Source organism: Megalops cyprinoides, chromosome 9 (assembly GCF_013368585.1).
Source record: "Megalops cyprinoides isolate fMegCyp1 chromosome 9, fMegCyp1.pri, whole genome shotgun sequence".
NCBI lineage: Eukaryota > Metazoa > Chordata > Actinopteri > Elopiformes > Megalopidae > Megalops > Megalops cyprinoides.
In genome coordinates, this window is record NC_050591.1 from 31,008,260 (window position 1) to 31,029,903 (window position 21,644).

The 21,644-nt window shown below is 43.6% G+C and overlaps 5 protein-coding genes across 5 annotated transcripts; all 5 read right to left on the bottom strand.

Moving 5' to 3' along the window:
* Positions 1-245: 245 nt before the first annotated feature.
* Positions 246-1,184, bottom strand: LOC118783769 (olfactory receptor 52B2-like). The gene has a single exon (XM_036537725.1). The coding sequence runs from the start codon at positions 1,182-1,184 to the stop codon at positions 246-248; it is 939 nt and encodes a 312-aa protein (XP_036393618.1).
* A 2,872-nt stretch (positions 1,185-4,056) lies between these two features.
* On the bottom strand, positions 4,057-4,995 carry LOC118782587 (olfactory receptor 52H1-like). Its single transcript, XM_036535942.1, has one exon. It carries the CDS (start codon positions 4,993-4,995, stop codon positions 4,057-4,059), a length of 939 nt encoding a protein of 312 aa, XP_036391835.1.
* An 8,300-nt stretch (positions 4,996-13,295) lies between these two features.
* Positions 13,296-14,234, bottom strand: LOC118783770 (olfactory receptor 52B2-like). The gene has a single exon (XM_036537727.1). It carries the CDS (start codon positions 14,232-14,234, stop codon positions 13,296-13,298), a length of 939 nt encoding a protein of 312 aa, XP_036393620.1.
* A 1,982-nt stretch (positions 14,235-16,216) lies between these two features.
* Positions 16,217-17,167, bottom strand: LOC118782567 (olfactory receptor 52B2-like). Its single transcript, XM_036535921.1, has one exon. The coding sequence runs from the start codon at positions 17,165-17,167 to the stop codon at positions 16,217-16,219; it is 951 nt and encodes a 316-aa protein (XP_036391814.1).
* A 3,034-nt stretch (positions 17,168-20,201) lies between these two features.
* Positions 20,202-21,140, bottom strand: LOC118783771 (olfactory receptor 52B2-like). Its single transcript, XM_036537728.1, has one exon. The coding sequence runs from the start codon at positions 21,138-21,140 to the stop codon at positions 20,202-20,204; it is 939 nt and encodes a 312-aa protein (XP_036393621.1).
* Positions 21,141-21,644: the final 504 nt, after the last annotated feature.

The window sequence follows — 21,644 nt, forward strand, 5'->3', positions numbered from 1 at the left end:
TGATTTCATAAATGAAAATATGTGTGTTGTTTAGGTTAGTTGTATTATTTTGGGAGGACACAACAATCACCTAAAATTAATCAAAACTTTAATTCTAAAATTAATTATCATTTACTATGGTAGATGATCAAAAGTTTGGCCCCACTCTATCAGACTACATAAATGTGAGAAAAAAAGTTCTTGACATCTTTTTTGTTGAAGCATGCAAATACATCACAAGCATATTTTTTTCTTTAAAACCAGCATCAGGATTTGACCACCTTTTGACAGAACAGCAACATAATCTTTTGTTTGATTTCCTTTGTTTTAAGTCCATATATTATTGGGTTCAGGAAAGGGGGAAATATCATGATAGAAACACCAACAAACCTCCTTACATGAAGAGAAAATTCTTTCATACGGTATGAAATAATTGCTAAAAACCCTAAACTCTCCAAAATGAGAAAGACAGTTAAATGAGTGGCACAGGTCTGTAGAGCTTTGGTTTTTGTGTCAGATCCTTTACTTTTAAAACATGCAATAAGAATCTGCAGGTAGGTGTAGACAACTACGGACACACTAAATACTTGCAAGCTGGCTGTAATGAACAGTCCGTAAATGTTGTTGATGGTGGTGTCCGCACAGACTAAATTGACCAGTGATGGGTTGTCACAGTAAGGCTGTGTAATCAGAGACTGACATCGAGGCCACCGGAGAACTAGAGCAAACAACGCTCCAATCATAAAGAAGTCCAGAAGCCATAGCATTGTTATCATTCTTACAACAAGGCTGCTGGTCATGATGGTGTTGTACCTCAGTGGGTTACATATTGCAATATACCTGTCATATGACATAATAGTGAGAATAACCACACTGCCCACTCCATAGATATGGAGGAAAAATGCCTGAGCGATGCAGTCTGAGACCTTGATGTAGCGGGAGTCCAGCAAGATTTCCTTTATGAGATGTGGCAAGATAGCAGTTGAGCCGATGAGGTCATTGATAGGCAGGTTAAAGAGCAGGAGGTACATGGGCTGGTGGAGACTTTTATTGATAGTGATGGTGATCAGCAAGACCAGGTTGCAGAAGACAATAGACAAATAGCACAGTGTAGCTAAAACAAATGCTACGTAGGCTGCTTGGGGAGAGAGATCAAAGCCTTGCAGCCTCAAAACAGAAGATGAATTTGAAGAAAAGGTATCCATTACTGTGCTTTCAGGGGTAACTCCGAAGCCATAGAATAATTACTACTGAATAAGAGCCGACCTCTCAGAACAAACAAAAGCATTGAATTATGTTCAAAAGTTGAGATCCACTTGGAATGAGTGCAGGAAATGTGTAGGACCAAATTATTTATATCCTAATAACATCTTCATTTTTCTTCACTCCTCCTTGACAAAACCATAAGTGCAACAATCAGTTTCTGAGCCAGATGAGCTCTGTTTCATTGCACTCATAGGCAAGCTATGAGACTCCTCTGAAATTGCGATTGGCATGTATTTATAGACTGTATAATCCCTTCAGTGGGTGAGTCACCTCCTTCCGGGTCCCCCAGAAAGGGCTGATATTCAATCTCACCTGATGAAAGACCTTTTCTCTTATCACCCTGTGAGCACAGGACCAAGAAATAAACACTTTTATTATGGGTCATGTGAGGATACTGAATAACAGTAATATAATTGAATAGATGACAGAAGAACAAATGCTGTCCAGCAGTAACCAATGAGAGTTCACACTGAAGGGGGTCAAGATGCAGGACACAGGAATTGTTGGACGAGTTGTGCATATATCGGATCGGCATGGGATGCAATGGTGTGCTGATTTATATATTGGTTGGCTGGCAGTTGTACTGGTTTGTATGAGTGGGTTGACTGGTGTAAATATTAGTTCATTGTTCTATGTATTGGATTTGTGGTGCATATATTGGTTTGCAGGTTCATGCATTGGTTTATTCTTGATCCATACACCTTTTCAGTAGGTGGTGATGTGTACCTTTAAAGTCAACTTAAACTGGTCCAATTTTATGGCTGCACAAGATTGTGTCAAACAGTATGTCTGTGTTGAAGGCATTTCCACCAGAAAACATTCACATTACTTTTACATTTAAATTTATTCATTTAGCAGACGCTTTTATCCAAAGCGACTTACAAGTGAAGTAGAGTACAACACAAGCCAAAAACCATAAGGAGTCAACGCTTTTAGAAGTGCTGTATGACCAAGTATCAGTGGTTGGCCAGACAATTTACAAGCTAGCTGGTAGAGCTAAGAAGTGTGTTAAACCAATAGTTTACTTTTTTAATATAATTTAGTAGGACACAGTTTGAGACACAAGAAATTCCTTTGGGGGTAGTGTTTCAGGTGCTCAGGTGAGAGCGGAAGAGCTGTGTCTTCAGATGTTTCTTGAACACCAAGAGAGACTTGGTGGAACAGATGAGGTGTGGAAGGCAATTTTCAATTTCAATGTGAAAGTTTCCTTTGAAAAATGAACCAGACCTGTAGTACATAGAAACATATACAAATTAATTTTACCATAAAAACGTCTCAGCATAACAGTTTAAATGGCGCACTTTGTGATAGACTATGATAACACTACACCTCACACATAGTAACAAAAAATACATCAAAAGTGTGTCAGGAAATGCACCTTAGAAAGAAGTAGAGAAAGAGAGAAAGAAAGAAATGAAAAGAAAGAAAAAAAGTCAGTTTTTCTTTTTCTTTCCTGTATGCACAGTTTTGCAATCACAAGCTGCACCACTGACTCCAAGCTGTACAAGCTGCCCCCCCCCCACCCCGCCCCCCCGTTACAGGTCTGTTACAGCTTATTCTGCTGTGAGAGTGTAATAGTGCCTAAATTCAAATAAAACAATAAGAATGACAGTGAGTGTTACAATCAGGCCCGGCACTATTGGGGTACAATGCACCCCTAAGCACCCCCAGACGGACCTCAGTGCACCCCCAGTTGTCTCCTTATATCCCAAAGTCTACACCGTATTTATGACTTTTTGCAATGATCACAAGCTGGAGAAAGAGAAGGATGAAGACCCACGGACATTTTTACTTTAAAAAGAGCTTTATTTAAAACCTACATGTTTAAACAAAGAGTTCTGAAAGCAGTACTATTCACATATTTAAAATAAAAAAAATAATGAAAAATAAAAAGAAACACCCCACCCCACCAACCCCCCCCCCCCCCCCCCCCCCCCCCGAAAAAAAGCATATAAACACTTACATTTCATCAGTTTCGTCATTTTCTATAGTATTGTTCCATTTCATTCCCATGATCAGGTTGATCGATAGGTTGCCAGGTACAAGTACTTTAAATAGTGATATGATTCACACACACACAAACAAAAAAAAAAACATATTTACAATTGCCTGTGATACCCTAACACTAAATATCCCAACCAAGTGGTGTTTAGAAACACATAATTAAATTTGGGGATACAGGTACAATCTAAAAAAATTCAGATCTTCAGAAGGCAATGGGGGGTAGTGAGGTAACTGTTGTTCTGACAGCATTCACTACTTTGTTCCACAGCATTGCCATGAGGAATGTGGGTAGAGAGAAGATGACCGGTTGATTTCTGGGTGTTGATTGATGATGGCGGAGAGCACTACCAGGAGGTAGATACAAGAGTCCAGCACACAATTTCATTTACAAACATTTTTTGTAAATCCAGAAGCAGTCTATATACAAATACACTTCATAAAGTTTTACAAATAAGAAAGAATAACAATAGGTGATAATGTTACGGTAAACTTGTTGGATATCAGGAGCGCCATTTGGGTTAGCTTTCAGTACATTTTACTAGGTTTTAAATTGTAATAGCTTGGCACAATAGCTTTAAAGCATCTTAAATAGCAATGCCAGGTGTTGCAAAGTAAACTCTCTATAATATTTACCAGGACTCTCAAAGACACCACTGTGCTGGACACATTATAAATAACACTAAAGTTGTAGGGGTGGTTCCAGATCATGAAATGATTATTTTGATGAACTCCAATGAAAAAAAAAAAAACTGAAAAAACCCTCAAATACTGAACACTACAAGCATATATTTGATGTTAAAACTAATATCAAGAAGGTGACACTCTTTGGCGGAACAGTAACATAATTTTTTGTCTGATTTCCTTTGTTCTGAGGCCGTATATTATTGGGTTCAGTGTGGGGGGAAATATCATGGTAGAAACTCCTATCATCCTCCTCATATGAGGAGAAAGTTCTTTTATACGGTAGGAAATTATTGTAAAAAGCCCTAAACACTCCAGAAGGAGAAAGACAGCTAAATGAGTGGCACAGGTCTGTAGAGCTTTGCTTTTTGTGTCAGATCGTTTGCTTTTAAAACACGCGATAAGGATCTGCAGGTACGTGTAGAGAATCATGCCCACACCACCCACCTGTGTGCTGGCTGTAATGAGCAGTCCGTAAATGTTGTTGATGGTGGTGTCCGCACAGACTAATGTGAGCAGGGATGGGTTGTCGCAGTAGGGGTGTGATATGAAAGACCGGCAACGAGGTAACCGGAGCAGGAGATAAAACAGCACGCCGATCAAAATGAAGTCTACTAGCCACACTGATGTAATGATTTTTATAATGTGACTGGTGGTCATGATGGTGCCATACCTGAGCGGGTTACATATCGCAATGTACCTGTCATACGCCATGACAGAGAGGATTAACACACTGCCAGCTCCATAGAGATGGATGAAAAATGCCTGAGTGATGCAGTTTGAGACCTCTATGTACCTGGTGTCAAGCAAGAGCTCCTTTATGAGCTGTGGGAAGAGGGCAGTTGAGCCGATGAGGTCATTGATAGGTAGGTTAAAGAGCAGGAGGTACATGGGCTGGTGGAGGCTCTTATTTATAGTGATGGTGATCAGCAAGACCAGGTTACAGAAGAGAATGGACAAGTAGCTCAGAGTGGCAAAAACAAATGCTACGTAGGCCCCGTGTGGAGGGAGATCAAACCCTTGCAGCCTCAAAACAGATGAAGAATTCATTGAAAAATTATCCATGTTTTCATAGGTTTCTCCTTCTAGACGTTATAAAAAAAAACCTTTGCTTACTTTTGAGTAATAAAAGAACTGTTGTAAAAGCTGAGGTCCATTTGTGTAAAAATGTGGAAAAGTTTGATTACTCTGATAACATCTTCCAGAACATCTGAGTTATAATGTATGTTACCCACATCTCTTCTCTCTTCTTGACACAGCCATTGGTTGTTGAGGCACAACAGCTCTTTGTCGTTGTGCAGACATGGGCAAAGCATGAAATTCTTGCCGCGTTGTGAGTGGCCTGTACTTTTATACTGTCATTTCAGTAGGTGAACGACTGTGTGTTCCAAAGTCCCCCCGAGGTGAAATTTGATCTCCAGGTTGTGTCATTCAAGACCTCATGAGGGCACGGGCCTATGAGAAAAATATTTTTGGTATCTGGTTTATGTGAGGAGGGTGAGTAATGATGACATTGTTTAGCAGATGAGAGACAAACAAATCCGGGCAACACATCCCTGGCTGACTGAGCTATTTGACAGAGCGTGTTAGGCAGACATCGTTCAGTAAGAAACTCCTCCCAGAGTCACAGGATCTACTAGTTGTTTCCCTAATTAGTGGAGTTCAGTTCACTAATGAATGAATCTTTTTGTAACATGTGTACTGCTTCACTATTCTTACATAATTATTCATCCAACCTACCAGTTAGTCAACCTTCCCAATATATTGTGAATGACAAGTACATCAGCTTATAGACATCTACAAAACAAAAAATGGTGAGTGGAGGAAAAATTACATAGGCCACGGTCCAGGCAGCATATCAGAACTAGCAGAGTCACTGAATGTTAACACCTGCAATCACTGAACAAATCAGTACACACTACTGATTTGTTAAGTGATTGCTTTAGTTCAGTTTCAATGACTGTTTGGGTCTGCTGCAGTTCACAGAATCACTACTGATTCATTCCGCCAGTTTATTCAGTACATCTTGTTCAGTGAACCTCGTTAAGTTCATTCATTATGTGTCCATTCCTGACCAAAGGGAGATCCCTTCTGAAATAATACTGTGCTGTATGTTAATATCGTGATCATGCTCCGTTTTGTGAAAATAAAGTACTTGTTTTTATTAACAATAAACCAGGCTTGTTAAACACATTCTAATACTCAATAAAATTAATACCATATTTTCTAGCTAATTACTAATGAAGCCAATGAAGTTAGTTGCTAAGTAAACAGTATCACTATTTATACTTGCTATAGCTATATGTGGACATTTCACACAGGAATTTAAAATTCGAATAGGCCAAAATAAGAACCTTTTATTATTTAATTAGTTATGTTGTCAACGGAGGTCTCCTGTTGCCAATATTGCTGAAATGTGTTTTTTAAATGCAAAAAAAAGTCTCAGTCCTTTTTATGTGTGATCAGTTGAATTTAAATTGTATGCCATCTTCCCTGTGGATTAACAAGACTATTTGTCATCTAGGTTTATTTATTATCTTGAATTAAACTGAGTGTCGCCACCCTATGGCCAGAAAAGGAACCACATGTCGGAACTGAATGAGGTGAATGAGATAAACATAGTCATTTACTAAAAACTTGAGGAAATGAATGAGTCAGTGTAGTCACTTTCTTAGAAATCTTCTTAGAAGAGTGTTAATCAAACTGTGGGGGGTGTGTCTGTGGGTCGCGATGTGTAATGTATGATATAGACAAATTTGCATTCAGAAAGTTTCTCAAGTAAATAAATAATAGTAATACATAATAATAATATTTTAAAATATAATAATAAATAATGTAAATCTCAAATCTCAAAACACCAAAGCTATCATTTACTGCATTTTGCAATGTAATAGTAATGAATTACTGATTCGATCATCCAGAATGAATGAATCAGTGACTCAGTGAACAAAATGATTCAGTTCAGTAAAAAGAGTCAAAAAGTCCATTACTACTATGATGAAAAACAAATCTCCACGAGTAATGGAGTTGATACCAAGCTAAATAACCTTCAACCCACACATCTCACATGTCCCAGTGACTGTTTTCGATATATGTAACCTTAGATCAGATTAGCTCTGTCTCGCTACACCGACCTTGTGCTCAGCTTCAGCACTATTGGCATTGTATGACCTGTACACATCTTGCCCTTGTGCCTACTATATGCACTTTTGTACGTTGCTTTGGATATAAGCGTCTGCTAAATGTAAATGTAAATGTAAATCTCCCCATAAAACCACACAAATAAATATGTAAGACACAACAAGGACATTACAATATTTAACTTGTTTATTAAATACAATCAGTTTCTATCAAAGCATTAGTTGTCAATTAATGCTTTACTTGATTTATCAGTCCAACTAATAATGTTAATGAAATCTGACGCTCAAGCCTGCTAGATCCTGTTAGTGACCTTTTACATATCCTCTTAAAATAGTGTAGTTGAGTTTATTACCGCTACATATTTTAAAAAGACAGGAAATAATGATACTTTTGGGTCTGCACCTGTCACGGCACAGGCAAGGACTCAGGCGCGGACCACGAGAATTCCAGAATCCAGGCGTTTATTAACAGAGTCGTAGAACAGGCAGGCAGTCCAAAACAGGCAGGGTCAAAATACCGGGAAGGCAGTCCAAACACAGTCAGGAATCAAAGCCGGGGACAGGCAGGGTCAAACCAGGTAGTCAGGAAGATCAGGTGAACAAGGCAGGACAGCAGGCAGGAGCAAGGTCGAAGAGCAGGCAGGGTCGATTCAGGGAACAGCAATCAGGCAGAAAACACGGCGGGAACGAGACAGGCAAAAACACACTGCAACGAACTGGCAACAAGACAGAGACAAGCAGGGTAGATATAGGGCTGGGCTGATGAGGAGATGGGAAGCAGGTGTGTAAGCAGGCAGGAGGGGATGATCGGGTGGGCGGAGACAGGGCGGAGAGTGGGGCAGGGCTAGAACACAAGGAAAACAAAAGCACATGGACAGGGGAAAAAACAAAACACAATAGCTAGGGGGCGGGAGCACTGACAGTACCCCCCCCCCTACGGACGCCACCAGGCGTCACAGCAGGCGAGCCCGGGTTCCGGCGGTGGAAATCCCGGATCAAGCCAGGGTCCAAGATGTCCCTGGCCGGGACCCAGCATCTCTCCTCGGGTCCGTAGCCCTCCCAGTCCACCAGGTACTGGAGACCGCGCCCCCGACGCCGAACCCCCAGTAGACGGCGTACAGTGTAGGCCTGTGCTCCATCAATCAGGCGGGGAGGCGGAGGAGCCCGGGGAGCCGGGCAGAGAGGGCTGCGGACGACGGGTTTGATCCTGGAGACGTGGAAGGTTGGGTGGATGCGGCGAAGGGAGAGCGGGAGCTTCAGCCGGACCGCCACGGGGCTGATCACCTTAGCGATGGGAAAGGGGCCGATGAAGCGGGGAGCCAGCTTGCGGGAGTCCACCTTGAGGGGAAGGTCCCGGGTGGAGAGCCATACTCGCTGACCCTGGCGATAGCGGGGTGCCTTGGAGCGGTGGCGGTCAGCAAACTGCTTGACCCGAGCCGAGGAGCGGAGCAGTGCGGTACGTGCGCGTCTCCAGGTGCGACGGCAGCGCTGGACAAACGCCGTCACCGAGGGGACCCCCACCTCCTCCTCCTGGGCCGGGAATAGGGGAGGTTGGTAGCCCACACAGCACTGGAAGGGGGACAGCCCTGTGGATGCAGAGGGCAGGGAGTTGATGGCGTACTCCACCCAGGGTAGTTGCTGGCTCCACGCCGTGGGTTCCTGAGATGTGAGGCAACGCAGTACCACTTCTAGCTGCTGGTTAGCCCGCTCGGTCTGGCCGTTAGACTGGGGGTGAAACCCGGATGACAGGCTGACCGTGGCACCCAGTAGCCTGCAAAAAGCTTTCCAGAAATGAGAGGTGAATTGGGGCCCCCGGTCAGACACCACGTCAGTGGGTAGTCCATGCAAACGGAAAACATGGTGAATGAGCAGCTGGGCTGTTTCCTTGGCAGAGGGTAATTTGGGCAGCGGAATGAGATGTACCGACTTGGAAAAGCGATCTATGACAGTGAGGATGACGGTGTTACCGTCAGACGAGGGCAAGCCAGTGACAAAATCCAGGGCGATGTGGGACCAGGGTCGTCTGGGAATTGGCAGGGGTTGTAGCAGGCCGGCGGGCGGCAAGGTGGACGTCTTGTTCCGGGCGCAGACCGAGCAGGCGGAGACGAAGGTCCGGACGTCATCGTTCATGGCGGGCCACCAAAACCGTTGGCTAATGAACGCCGCAGTACGTCGAGCACCGGGATGGCAGGCGAGTCTGGAGGAGTGCCCCCACTGCAGGACCTGAGAGCGAGCAGACTGGGGAACATAAAGACGGTTAGGGGGACAGGTGCTAGGGCCCGATTCGGCCCGAAGTGCAGTGCGGACGACGGTCTCGATGTTCCACTGAGCAGCCGCGACCACACATCGGGCGGGCAGGATGGTGCTGGGCTCCTGGGGTACCTCTGCGGGTGAAAACTGGCGTGAAAGGGCATCTGGCTTACCATTCTTGGAACCGGGGCGGTATGACAGAGTGAAGTCAAACCTGGAAAAGAACAGGGACCAGCGGGCTTGCCTGGGGTTCAGACGTTTGGCCGACTTGAGGTACTCTAAATTCTTGTGGTCGGTCCACACCAGGAATGGGATGCTCGTCCCCTCCAGCCAGTGCCTCCACTCCTCCAGCGCCAGTTTGACTGCCAGTAATTCCCGATCACTGATGTCATAGTTGCGTTCGGTGGGTGTGAGGCGGTGGGAGAAAAAGGCGCAGGGGTGAAGTTTGTTGTCTGTCGGCGAGCGTTGTGACAGGATGGCCCCCACTCCTATGTCTGAAGCGTCCACCTCCACAATGAACTGCTGGGCAGGATCCGGCTGGGTCAGGACAGGCGCTAAGGTGAACCGGGTCTTCAGGTCGACGAACGCCTTCTCGGCTTCAGGGGACCAGGAGAATGCCGTCTTAACAGAAGTCAGAGAGGTGAGAGGAGCAGCCACCATGCCGTAATTGCGGATGAAGCGGCGGTAGAAGTTTGCGAACCCCAGGAAGCGTTGCAGCTCCCGACGTGAAGTGGGGCGAGGCCACTCCTCTACTGCCTGGACCTTCTGCCTGTCCATCTGGATGCTTCCCGCGGAGATGACAAAACCCAGGAAGGCGATGGTGCCCCGATGGAACTCACACTTCTCTGCTTTGACGTATAGCTGGTTCTCCAGCAGGCGCTGAAGGACGCGACGGACATGCTGGACGTGTTCGGACCGGGAGCGAGAAAAGATCAAGATGTCATCCAAATAAACAAACACAAACCGATTGAGCATATCACGGAGGACGTCGTTCACCAGGGACTGGAAAACAGCTGGGGAATTCATCAGACCGAATGGCATGACCAGATATTCATAATGCCCAGAGGGGGTGTTGAAAGCTGTTTTCCACTCGTCCCCCTCTCGAATTCTGACCAGGTGGTAGGCATTGCGGAGATCCAGCTTGGTGAAGATGGTGGCGCCCTGTAGTGACTCGAAGGCAGACGACAGAAGGGGTAGGGGGTAGCGGTTCTTAACAGTTATGGCGTTGAGACCCCGATAATCAATGCAGGGACGAAGAGAGCCGTCCTTCTTACCAACAAAGAAAAAGCCAGCCCCTGCGGGCGAGGAGGACGGGCGGATTATCCCTGCTGCCAGGGACTCCTGGATGTACCGGTTCATAGCCTCGGTCTCCGGTGGGGACAGGGAGAACAGGCGCCCCCTAGGGGGTGACGAACCGGGCAGGAGCTCTATGGCGCAGTCGTAAGGACGATGCGGGGGCAGCGAAGTGGCACGGGACTTACTGAACACCGGCTTAAGGTCCAGATACTCTGGCGGTACTGCCGAGAGGTCAGGAAAATCCTCAGGTGCAGGGGGGGCTGGTGAAGCAGGGACCAAGGCATCGCGAAGACAGTGTGAGTGGCAGAAGGGGCTCCAGCCCAGGATCTTATTGCCCTCCCAGTCGATGTGTGGATTGTGCTGCACTAGCCAGGGGTGACCCAGGACCACGGAGGCTTGAGGGGTGTTGAGGAGATGCAGCACTATCTCTTCACGGTGGTTGCCGGAAATGAGGAAACTCACCGGGTGGGTGGTGTGGGTGATGCGGACCAGTGGGGCTCCGGTGAGGGCATGGGCCTCCAATGGTGAGTGCAGTGGGATGCGGGGCAGGTGCAGCTGGGCCGCCAGGTTGGCGTCAATGAAGCTTCCGTCAGCTCCCGAATCTATTAGGACAGAAACGGAGTGAGACTGACCCCCGACGATCAGGGTGGCGGTGAACAGAGGATGGACTTCAGGGGACAGGTGTAAGGGGGTGACGCTCACCCGTAATCCCCTCACTACTGGGTGAGCACTGGCCTTTGCCGGGCAGATTGCCACGAAGTGCCCTGTCTGCCCACAGTACAGACAGGACCCAGTGCTGATCCTCCTCTGACGCTCGGCAGGTGACAGACGAGTCCGGTCGACCTGCATCGGTCCTGGAGGGGTAGGTGGAGGAGATGCAGGACCCCGTGCAGCCCAAACAGAGGACTGCTCCCGGGAGGAACTGGGCAGACTTCGGGAACCCCTCTCCCTGCGGTGCAGCATCAGGCGCTGGTCCACACGAATGGCCAGGCCCACCAAGGCATCGAAGCTGGCAGGTAGCTCCCGGGTGGCTAGCTCGTCCTTGATGGGCTCCGAGAGGCCGTTGAGGAACGCATCGTACTGAGCCTCCAAGTTCCACCCGCTGGAGGCAGCGAGGGTGCGGAAATCAATAGCGAAATCCGACACCGATCGGCCCCCCTGGCGGGTCAGCAGCATCTCCCGGGCAGCCTCACGACCGTGCTTGGAACGGTCGAACACCTTCTTCATCTCTTCGGTGAAGGCTGCGTAGGAGTGGCAGAAAGAGGCACCGGCATCCCAGACTGCGGTGCCCCACTCCCTGGCACGGCCCGTCAGCAGGGTGATCACGTATGCGATCCTCGTCCGGTCCGTGGGGAACATAGAGGGCTGGAGCTCGAACACCAGGGAGCATTGGGAGAGGAACGACCTGCAGGTACCTGGATCGCCGGCATACGACTCGGGAGGTGGCAGTCGGGGTTCCAGACTCGGAGGTGCAGGCAGGGCAGGGGGAGAGACGGCTGCAGGTGGCGCTGGGCGGCTCTGCTGAAGCTGCAGCAGCTGAGCCGTGATGCTGGCCATGCTGGTGGCGAAGCTCTCCAGAGACCTGCCGATTGCCTCCAACCGGCTCTGATGGGTTCCCAGCAGGGTACCTTGCAACTCCAATGCTGCTCTCAGCTGGGGAAGGTCCGCTGAGTCCATGAGTGCCAGTTCGTACTGTCACGGCACAGGCAAGGACTCAGGCGCGGACCACGAGAATTCCAGAATCCAGGCGTTTATTAACAGAGTCGTAGAACAGGCAGGCAGTCCAAAACAGGCAGGGTCAAAATACCGGGAAGGCAGTCCAAACACAGTCAGGAATCAAAGCCGGGGACAGGCAGGGTCAAACCAGGTAGTCAGGAAGATCAGGTGAACAAGGCAGGACAGCAGGCAGGAGCAAGGTCGAAGAGCAGGCAGGGTCGATTCAGGGAACAGCAATCAGGCAGAAAACACGGCGGGAACGAGACAGGCAAAAACACACTGCAACGAACTGGCAACAAGACAGAGACAAGCAGGGTAGATATAGGGCTGGGCTGATGAGGAGATGGGAAGCAGGTGTGTAAGCAGGCAGGAGGGGATGATCGGGTGGGCGGAGACAGGGCGGAGAGTGGGGCAGGGCTAGAACACAAGGAAAACAAAAGCACATGGACAGGGGAAAAAACAAAACACAATAGCTAGGGGGCGGGAGCACTGACAGCACCAAAGAATCATGTGTGTTCAGGGATGTAAAAAAGTTAATGTATTTTAGAGATAGGCAATGAGTTTAATTTCACAATAACAATCTGGATATTTGACATATCCCTGACGCTAAAGTGCTATGGTCATTTTCTGATATTGAATCTCTTTTTACAGTAACAGCTGAAGTAAAAAGCATGAACAATGTAAGAAAAAAGAGTCTGTTTTTTTATACCTCCCTGCATTTAATTATTTCCTTACCAATCCTTACCTTTCACATTCACATTTACGTATAAGCTTTTCTTTGTCTTAGTAAACACAGTTTGGTGAGTTCAACAGTCAGAAATAAAATTAATGATAAAATTTGTGCTTGAAATGAAAGGAAAACCGACATTTAACTATTTATTATCCGAAATTATGAACAAATGCTGACTGAATCAAGGGGGTCATTTTGCACCATGGATTCAGACAGACAACAATGTCCTTGCATTAAAAAGGAGACACTTTTTTCTTGAAGAAGATGGAAATCCTCTCTCGAATCTCTTTAGTTTTGAGACCGTATATAAGGGGGTTGAGAATGGGAGGAAAGACTAACACTGAAACCCCAAAAGACCTTCTCAAATATGGGGATACCTTCTCCAACCGATGTGAGATTATAGTGAAGAAAGCATTAAACTCCAGGAATATGAAGACTACTAAGTGAGTAGCACAGGTCTGAATAGCCTTGCTCTTGGCATCAGACTGCTTATTGAGCATGCAGGTGAGCAGGATTTTGATATATGTGTACACCACCACTATTAGTGCTAAGCCTTGAGTGACAGCTGTTAAAAACAACCCATAGTAGTTAGTTAAACTTGTGTCCTCACAAATAAGCTTCACTAAAGAAGGATTGTTGCAATACATGTCCACTATAACAGTCCTGCAGATTTTGTAGCGGGAAAGAAAAGACAAGAGGATTGCTATGACAGTAAAATCTACGAGCCATATGACAGTGATGATTTTCACCAAGTTGCTGTTGGTCATGATTGCATTGTACCTGAGTGGACAGCAGATAGCAATATACCTGTCATACGCCATCACTGTCAAGATAAGCAGGGATCCAACTCCATACAGGTGTACGAGAACAGCCTGCATTACACATGCTGGGTAAGAGATGGACCTGCTCTGAGACAGGATGCTGGTAATCAGTTGAGGGAAGAAGGCAGTGGCTCCCATCATATCATTGATTGGCAGGTTGAACAGCAATATGTGCATGGGTTTGTGTAGGTGGCTATGCAGAGCAATGGTGGTGATGATGATGGAGTTACAGAAGAGAATAAAGCAGTACGTTAATGTTCCAAATATGAACGCTGGGTAGACGCCTGCTGGGGGTATTGCCAGGGATTCCATGGTTAAAAGTAAGCTAGTTTTTGAGATATTGGAATACATGATGGAGCCTTCTGTGCCTAGAGTTTGGTTGTCCATGCCTGTTTTAATGTATTTCCCCTGTAAATAAAAAACACATAATGCATTTCCCATGTTTGTTCCCGCAATGAATTATAATGAAAACATTGTGGCATTTACAATATACAATAGTGACAAACTAATAAGAAATTCATATGCTACTAAAAACAAAGACTTAAAAGTAATGATGATTATTATGAAGGAATAACATATTTCATACTGAATACTTCATAAACTATTCTGTAAGATATAATGGTGTTTATTTTCTGTCTGCTTTACTGCTCAATGATAACACCAGGGAGGGCCCCTGATATATACAATATATATATATAACATAACAACAGATCTCCAAGTACTTACCCCTGTAAGCTGTTCTCCTTTCAGAAACAAGACTACAGGGATGTCTTTATCATTAGTTACCGTCCTGCCTAGCTCAGCTCTTATATGTTTGAAACTAAGGACAGCCCCACAGAGAGTGCCCACTGACACAGCCCCTTCAGCAGAAACATTACACATACTCCTCAAATGCACCTGGCAGCCATGCCCATCTACCCAAGGGTAAGAAATAGCAGGTTTAGAGGGTGACCTCATTATCAAAACATTACAAGGTTTTTTAAACACTTCAGATTATCACATAGAATACGTCCCTACATTTTTAAGAGAAGATTTTACCAGGTGCCTGTGAATTTTTTTTCATAGTCTTTAATTTAATTCAAAATGTATGCAAATACATACAGAGAAAACCTGAGTGTGCATGTGCCTGTTATGACTTTTATAAATGACTATAAGCATACCATTCATGTTATTCTTTTAAATATTTCATTATGTTAGAAAACATGATTATCTTTAAATATACAGAACTGAACACAGTTTCTCAAAAAATGTCATGCACAAAAATGATCTGTGCCAGTCAGTAATCTTCATATTCTTAGAGTTTAATGCTTTCTTCACTAGACTCTCGCATCAGCTGGAGAAGGTCTTCCCATATTTGAGAAGGTCTTTCAGGGTCTCTGCATTAGTCTTTCCTATTAACCATTCTCTTGTGAGCTGTGTTATAAAGCAAGGAAACAGCTGAAAATGCTAGCAGACAAAGAGTCTTGAACTGTCACTACTTCACTGTCACTGTGTATCCCTTGCTAATGAGCCTTTTGGTTTATTTGTGTTGAAATATAGTGATCAGCCAGGGAGAGCTCACAGTAGCACATTAGCCACCTTGCTATGAGGCCCAGCCTTTTAGGGCTGCGGTAATGTGGTTGTGTTGTGGCGTTGCAGGCCAGGGTTTGGTTCCCAGCTCCACTAGTTAAGCTTGTCACCTCCCCCAGCAACCTCCTGCCCACCACACTGGTGGTAATTGTGGGATGTGCCCGACCTGAGTTAGGGCTCTGTTAAAAGCAGGGGGAAATGTAGCAATCATACCTGCTGGACATGGTGACTTTATTAGTGAAAGCAGGTAGCAGCACATATCCCTGTTACTATGACATCTGGGTTTTTAGTGACGTCATAATATTGCTTTGCTTGGAATGGGAGACCAGATTTCAGTGTGGTTAAACTCATAAAACTGAAATTATTGCTTCACTGTGTAAGAATTGCTGGTTGTGCTGTTTGAAATTTGATTTAATTAAGTGTTATGGGCTGATATTTATTTTAAAACTACCAAAGTCTAATTGTATATTTTACAAACCGAAATGATATATATATATATATATATATATATATATATATATATATATATATATATATATATATATAAACAATAATAATTTAAGTCATGCCGGTCTTAAGACACACACATTTAATGAGTTTCTGCAGAGCGTACAGACCATCGAGAAAGTGGTAAAAGAGATTATTTGATATTGAACCATGCACCTTAACTTGAGTGTACATGTGGTTTGTAAGTACAACAGGCATAGTTAAAACATTGTTGGCAAGTCTTCTTTGTCTTAAAATTGTGTGTGCTAATGGCATAACTACGTACAGGCAATTCTTTTCCTTTTCACCACCATTATTAACGTCGTTCTTATTTCTTTTGTTTTCACCCCATACAGTATAGGATTACATACTGGTAGGACCAGAAAAATCAGCATCCCTGAAACCTTTCGCACATTGGGCGTGACATCCTTAAAGCGATATGACAGTATTGCAATTGTTGAAACGCTCTCAAAGAGCAGAAACACGGTTATCTGAGCCAGACAGGTGTTCAAAGCCTTGTTCTTGGCGTCAGACTGGCGATGAAGAAAGCATGTGACCAGAATATGTATGTAGGAAAATAACTGAATAGATACGCTAATAATCTGCATGGTAGCAGTGATAAACAACCCGTAAATGTTGTTTATGGTTAGGTCACTCCCACAGGTGAGGCGGAGCAGACTTGGATTGTCACAGTAGACATTTGAGATGAAATTTTTGCACTTGGGAATTCCGATGTGAAGGAAAAAAAGGCCTCCAACCAAAATAAGATCGAGACCCCAGGCACTTGCTATGATGATCAACACAGTGGATGGGGTCATGATTGAGTTGTACCTCAGCGGCTTGCAGATTGCAATGTATCTGTCAAACGCCATGGCTGCGAGTATAAAGAGGATGCCACCTCCGTACATGTGGAGCAGGAATCCCTGAAGAACGCATGTGGGGTAATAGACGGAGTGTGCTTGTGTCACGATGTCTGACAGCACCCTGGGAAGCATGGCGGTTATGCCTATGAGGTCGTTCAGTGGCAGGCTAAAGAGGATGATGAACATGGGTTTGTGAAGGTTCTTCTGCATGATGATCAAAGCCAGTATGAGCAGGTTGCAGCAAACGGAGAACAAGTAGAGCAGAAGACCTAAGAAGAACATGGGGTACGTTGCCAGCGGAGGGATGTCGAAGCTGGCAATCTTCAAATCAAACTGAAAGGTTTCGTTTGAAAATTCGACTTCCATCTTCAAATGTCTGAAACAGGCCCTGCCAGGCACAGAAGGGCACACATGAACATTAATTTGCTGTGCTTGAGGGACTGCCACAAAATCAGGCACACTGCAAAATAAAGAAGCAGATTACACACATTTACACAACCAATTAACTCACTTTTGTGAGTCATTCCTTATTGACATTGAATAAGTATTTGTACTCCTAAATCCATATTCTGTATAAACAGTCACTGCATAGTGATTAAGGAAGTGGGCTCATAACCAAGTGGGTCTGATTCTCAGGCTGGGCATTGCTGTTTTGCAGTATCTTTATGTAGGAAACCTCACCTAAATATCTACAGTAAATGTCCACTTGTAGGAATGATAATAATATATAAATATGTGCTCCATAGTCACCATATAAATACCATAAATCACTTCATTTTTAAAACCATACAAAAAAAAGTTTCCATTGAAAACATTTCAATATTTGACAAATTAAAGGGCTTGAATTCAACTAAGATGCATTTTTCCGTCAAAGGCATTTTAGAATACAAAATATGTTCATCATATGCAGATGCCAAATGTGCATGATGTACATGTTATTAAAATCATGTGTGTATGAACACAGACATTTATAGTTTATACATATTCAAATAAGAAAATGGAAAATTTAAAAGTTTTAATGACAGACCTTGAACACATTTATCTGAGGCATCCTGAGTGCATGTATATCAAACATTCTGCCCCCAGTAGCTTAAAAAATTATTCTCTTTTTTCAGGATTATCTTCATTCACAATATTCACTCTGTATACTTAACACCTGCATGAATGTTTAGTGTACTTTGAGGTGAGTGTAGAAATGATGGCCAGTTATGGCCCAGCCCATGTTTTTTCATATGTCTATTGCTTTTCATATTGTGCATGCATGGTATTGCACAAATGGCTGGAAAAAATGTTTTCAGGTAATTCTAAGGTTAGTAACACATGTTTTATTGGATTATACAACCATTTTCAGTGATAAAGTAAACACAAGTAAATTTTTAAACATATAAATGCTATGATTTAGCATTGTTTTGCAAGAAAGTTCCAGAGGCCAAAAAGTTTGTTTGTTGGTTGTTTTCTTTTTTGTAGCATTTGTAACATTGTATGTTAGATGACATTATATAGTGGCATGAAATGAGAATATGTGTAGTGTATACATTATAGCCATTAGCTTTTAATGAAGCAATACAATTAAGTCATATGTTGAACTTATAATCCATTTTACATCAATTAAGCCAGTATCAGTATATATTCATGTGTAACCATAAATACAACACAAAATCACCATTAGCACATAAAACTGATTTCACAAAAGTTCATTTCACTCCTAAAAAGTATTAATGCAATTTTTACCAGCATAATAAATTATCACTTTAGCACTAAAAAGTTATTAAGTTGCATGGCATTATTTTATACTGGCTTGTTTTATTACAATATCAGTTATTTAGTAGCTATTATGTTATCAGTTGCAACCCACCACACTAGAACTTTTGGAACAATTGCAGTTGCCAAACATTAATAATTACCCCTTGAAAATATTGAGGAAAAATCTTTCAAGACATTTTGTAATAATTGCTTTTGAATCATTTACATAGCTAATTGATAACAGTTCCAGATAAAATAAATCATTCATTTTTAAATAATAAGTTAATTAGTAAACTGGTATTTTATTTTTCTTAGGAAAAGATTCTCTCTTTTCACCATTTAACTTACCTTGTCTTACCTTGTTGTTCCCTAGATCAGGCCTGTTTGTATTTTATCATAAAAAATAAATTTCTATTTAAAAAAATTCACTGTGCCTCTGATGCATTTGCCTGTAGAAAACTGCTAGATGAACTAGAATGAATGCTGAAAACAAGACTAATACCAACATCACGAGTGCAGAGATTTTTAAACCATGCAGAGGACACGCACATGGCAATCAAAGGTCCCCTGGAATCACACTCACATCTTGAGATTGCTTCCCTTGAAATCAGAGAGACAGGAAGTGTGAGCTTGCAGGGTTTGAGGATTGGGTGGTGATGGCAGCTGACAGTGAATGTAGGAAAAACTCCAACAAGCTCTCTCACTTTCACCATAAAGCTGCTTCTTTCTCCTTTCAGAACATTCCTCTTATGTATTGTATTAATTTTCAAGTAAACAGTTAAATACAAATACACTTCTCTGCTTAATCTGAGGTGCATGACCCCTGTGGCATACCTTCTCTCAGTACACATTTCAATTCAGTTGCCATACATATATATTTGTGTATATATGAGTGGCGGTGTAGCATAGTGGTTAAAGAGCAGGACTTGGTTAAAGAGCAGGTTGCTGGTTTGATTCCCTGCCAGGGCACTGCTGCTGCCCCCTTGGGCAAGGCACTTAACCCACAACTGCCTCAGTAAATATCCAGCTGTATAAATGGACAATATTGTAAAAAAAAAAAACAAAAACAAACTGTAACCTATATAAGTCACTCTGGATAAGAGTGTCTACTAAATGCCAATAATGTAATATGTTTTAACATTTCAGGTAAATCTTACTAAATTCCATGATAAATCCTGTCTTTCAAAAACATATCAAGCCAGACATCTTGCAGATTGCAGAAAACCGCACTGCATTACATTGCATCATTTGTAGCAACCATGATAACTCTTTTGTTTTTGCTGAATTTCTTTTATTGTGAGCATCATAAGAGGATTTCTTTGACATGCATAATGGCACTCCTTAGAACTGCAGTTTAGAGAATTTCATCAATAGCACAGAGGTGAATGACAGGATCCTGTCGTTTCTCTCTCTTCCCAGGAGCTTCTTCAGGCTGAGGGCACTGCTGTAAGACACTTGTGGAGGAGGTGCAGCTGGGAGCTGAGAGTGCAGTCTATGCCCCCATATGTTCAGAACTGTGGGGTAACAAACTTTTCACAGAAACCCGTTTGGCAGGAACGCATTACTGAAATTCCATGTTCATTCATCGATTGCAGTCATAGAGGTTTTCCATCAGACATCAAGTCAATTGCCTGAGTGTACAGGACACGTGGGAAGCTTACTTAGCAAAAACCTTTGTCTTGAAAACTTTAAAGAAAGTATTTCGGACTTCATTCGTGTTGAGTCCATACACAATTGGGTTCAAAAGTGGGGGGACCAAAAAAATCAGCATCCCCATAATTTTTTGCAGATCAGCCGAGACATTCTTGAACCTGTGTGAGAGAATCGTGAAGGTTCCCACAATTTCAAATATTATAAATATGGCTAGCTGTGCTAAACAGGTGTTGATGGCTTTATTCTTTGTGTCCGACTTCCTAGTGACCAAGCACGCGAAGAGAATCTTAACATAGGAATACACCTGAATGGATACACTTATAATTTGCATAATGGCAGTATTGAACAGCCCGAAAACGTTATTCACAGTTGTATCACCGCAGGTAAGTTTTAGAAGAGAAGGGTTGTCGCAAAATACATTCAATATAGAGTTCCTGCACCTGGGTAGCCTCGTCTGGAGAGAAAATAATGAGATTATCAGAACAGAGTCAAGGCCCCATACAAGGGAAATTATCACCACCACGAGACGGGGTGTCATGATAGCACTGTACCTTAAAGGTTTGCAGATTGCAACATACCGGTCAAAAGCCATAGCTGCCAGTATAAACAGAACCCCGCCTCCATACATGTGAAGCAGAAAGCCCTGAAGCACGCACAGTGGGTAAAGGACTTTGTTGGTTTCTGTAATGATGTCTGACAGCACTTTTGGGAGCATGGCCGTGATGCCGACAAGGTCATTCAGAGGAAGACTGAAAAGGATGAAATACATGGGTTTGTGGAGGTTCTTCTGCATTATGATCAGAACCAACAGCGTCAGGTTGCAGAAAACACAAAATAAATAGATCACAACACCCAGAAAGAAAATGGGATACTTTCCTCCTGGAGGTATAAAGAACGGATCTAAGGTTAACTCAAAGGTGACGTTGAAGGAAACGTTCTCCATCACCATGCATCGAAAGTAGCCCTGTAAAACAGCACACACAAAACAGATTTAAAACATCTTTCAATATCTCATTTGGACCCAAAATCAGATGCAATAATTAGTAATACATGTAATATTTTAAAAGTAAAAAAAAAATCATCACCTTTCCTGAAAGGGTACATCAAGTCATGCGGATACGTATTTTAAAGATTACGATTTCACAGGGAAGCTGGAGGCAGAAGGCATCATCTGCTGTGGCGCTGCTGTCTTTTATTATATACCCTTCCAGCCTGGATCACGTCACTCATTCAGTCTCCCAAGACATAAATCCTCCGAACAGGAAGCGTCTCAGGACCACATCTGCCTATCACCCTAATATCTGTGGCTATGAAATACATGTTTTTTTTTTAATTACGATTGTGTGTAGTGTAAGGCCACGGCTCTGGCTACAGTCAAAGTTAGGCCTCTGTCCACCATCAAGCACAGCTTTATTCTAAAATGAAGCCCATTTTGTTTTTTCAATGA

Excerpts from the sequence above, each read along its gene's own strand:
- LOC118783769 (XM_036537725.1), bottom strand. The coding sequence starts at position 1,184 with ATGGATACCTTTTCTTCAAATTCATCTTCTGTTTTGAGGCTGCAAGGC.
- LOC118782587 (XM_036535942.1), bottom strand. The coding sequence starts at position 4,995 with ATGGATAATTTTTCAATGAATTCTTCATCTGTTTTGAGGCTGCAAGGG.
- LOC118783770 (XM_036537727.1), bottom strand. The coding sequence starts at position 14,234 with ATGTATTCCAATATCTCAAAAACTAGCTTACTTTTAACCATGGAATCC.
- LOC118782567 (XM_036535921.1), bottom strand. The coding sequence starts at position 17,167 with ATGGAAGTCGAATTTTCAAACGAAACCTTTCAGTTTGATTTGAAGATT.
- LOC118783771 (XM_036537728.1), bottom strand. The coding sequence starts at position 21,140 with ATGGAGAACGTTTCCTTCAACGTCACCTTTGAGTTAACCTTAGATCCG.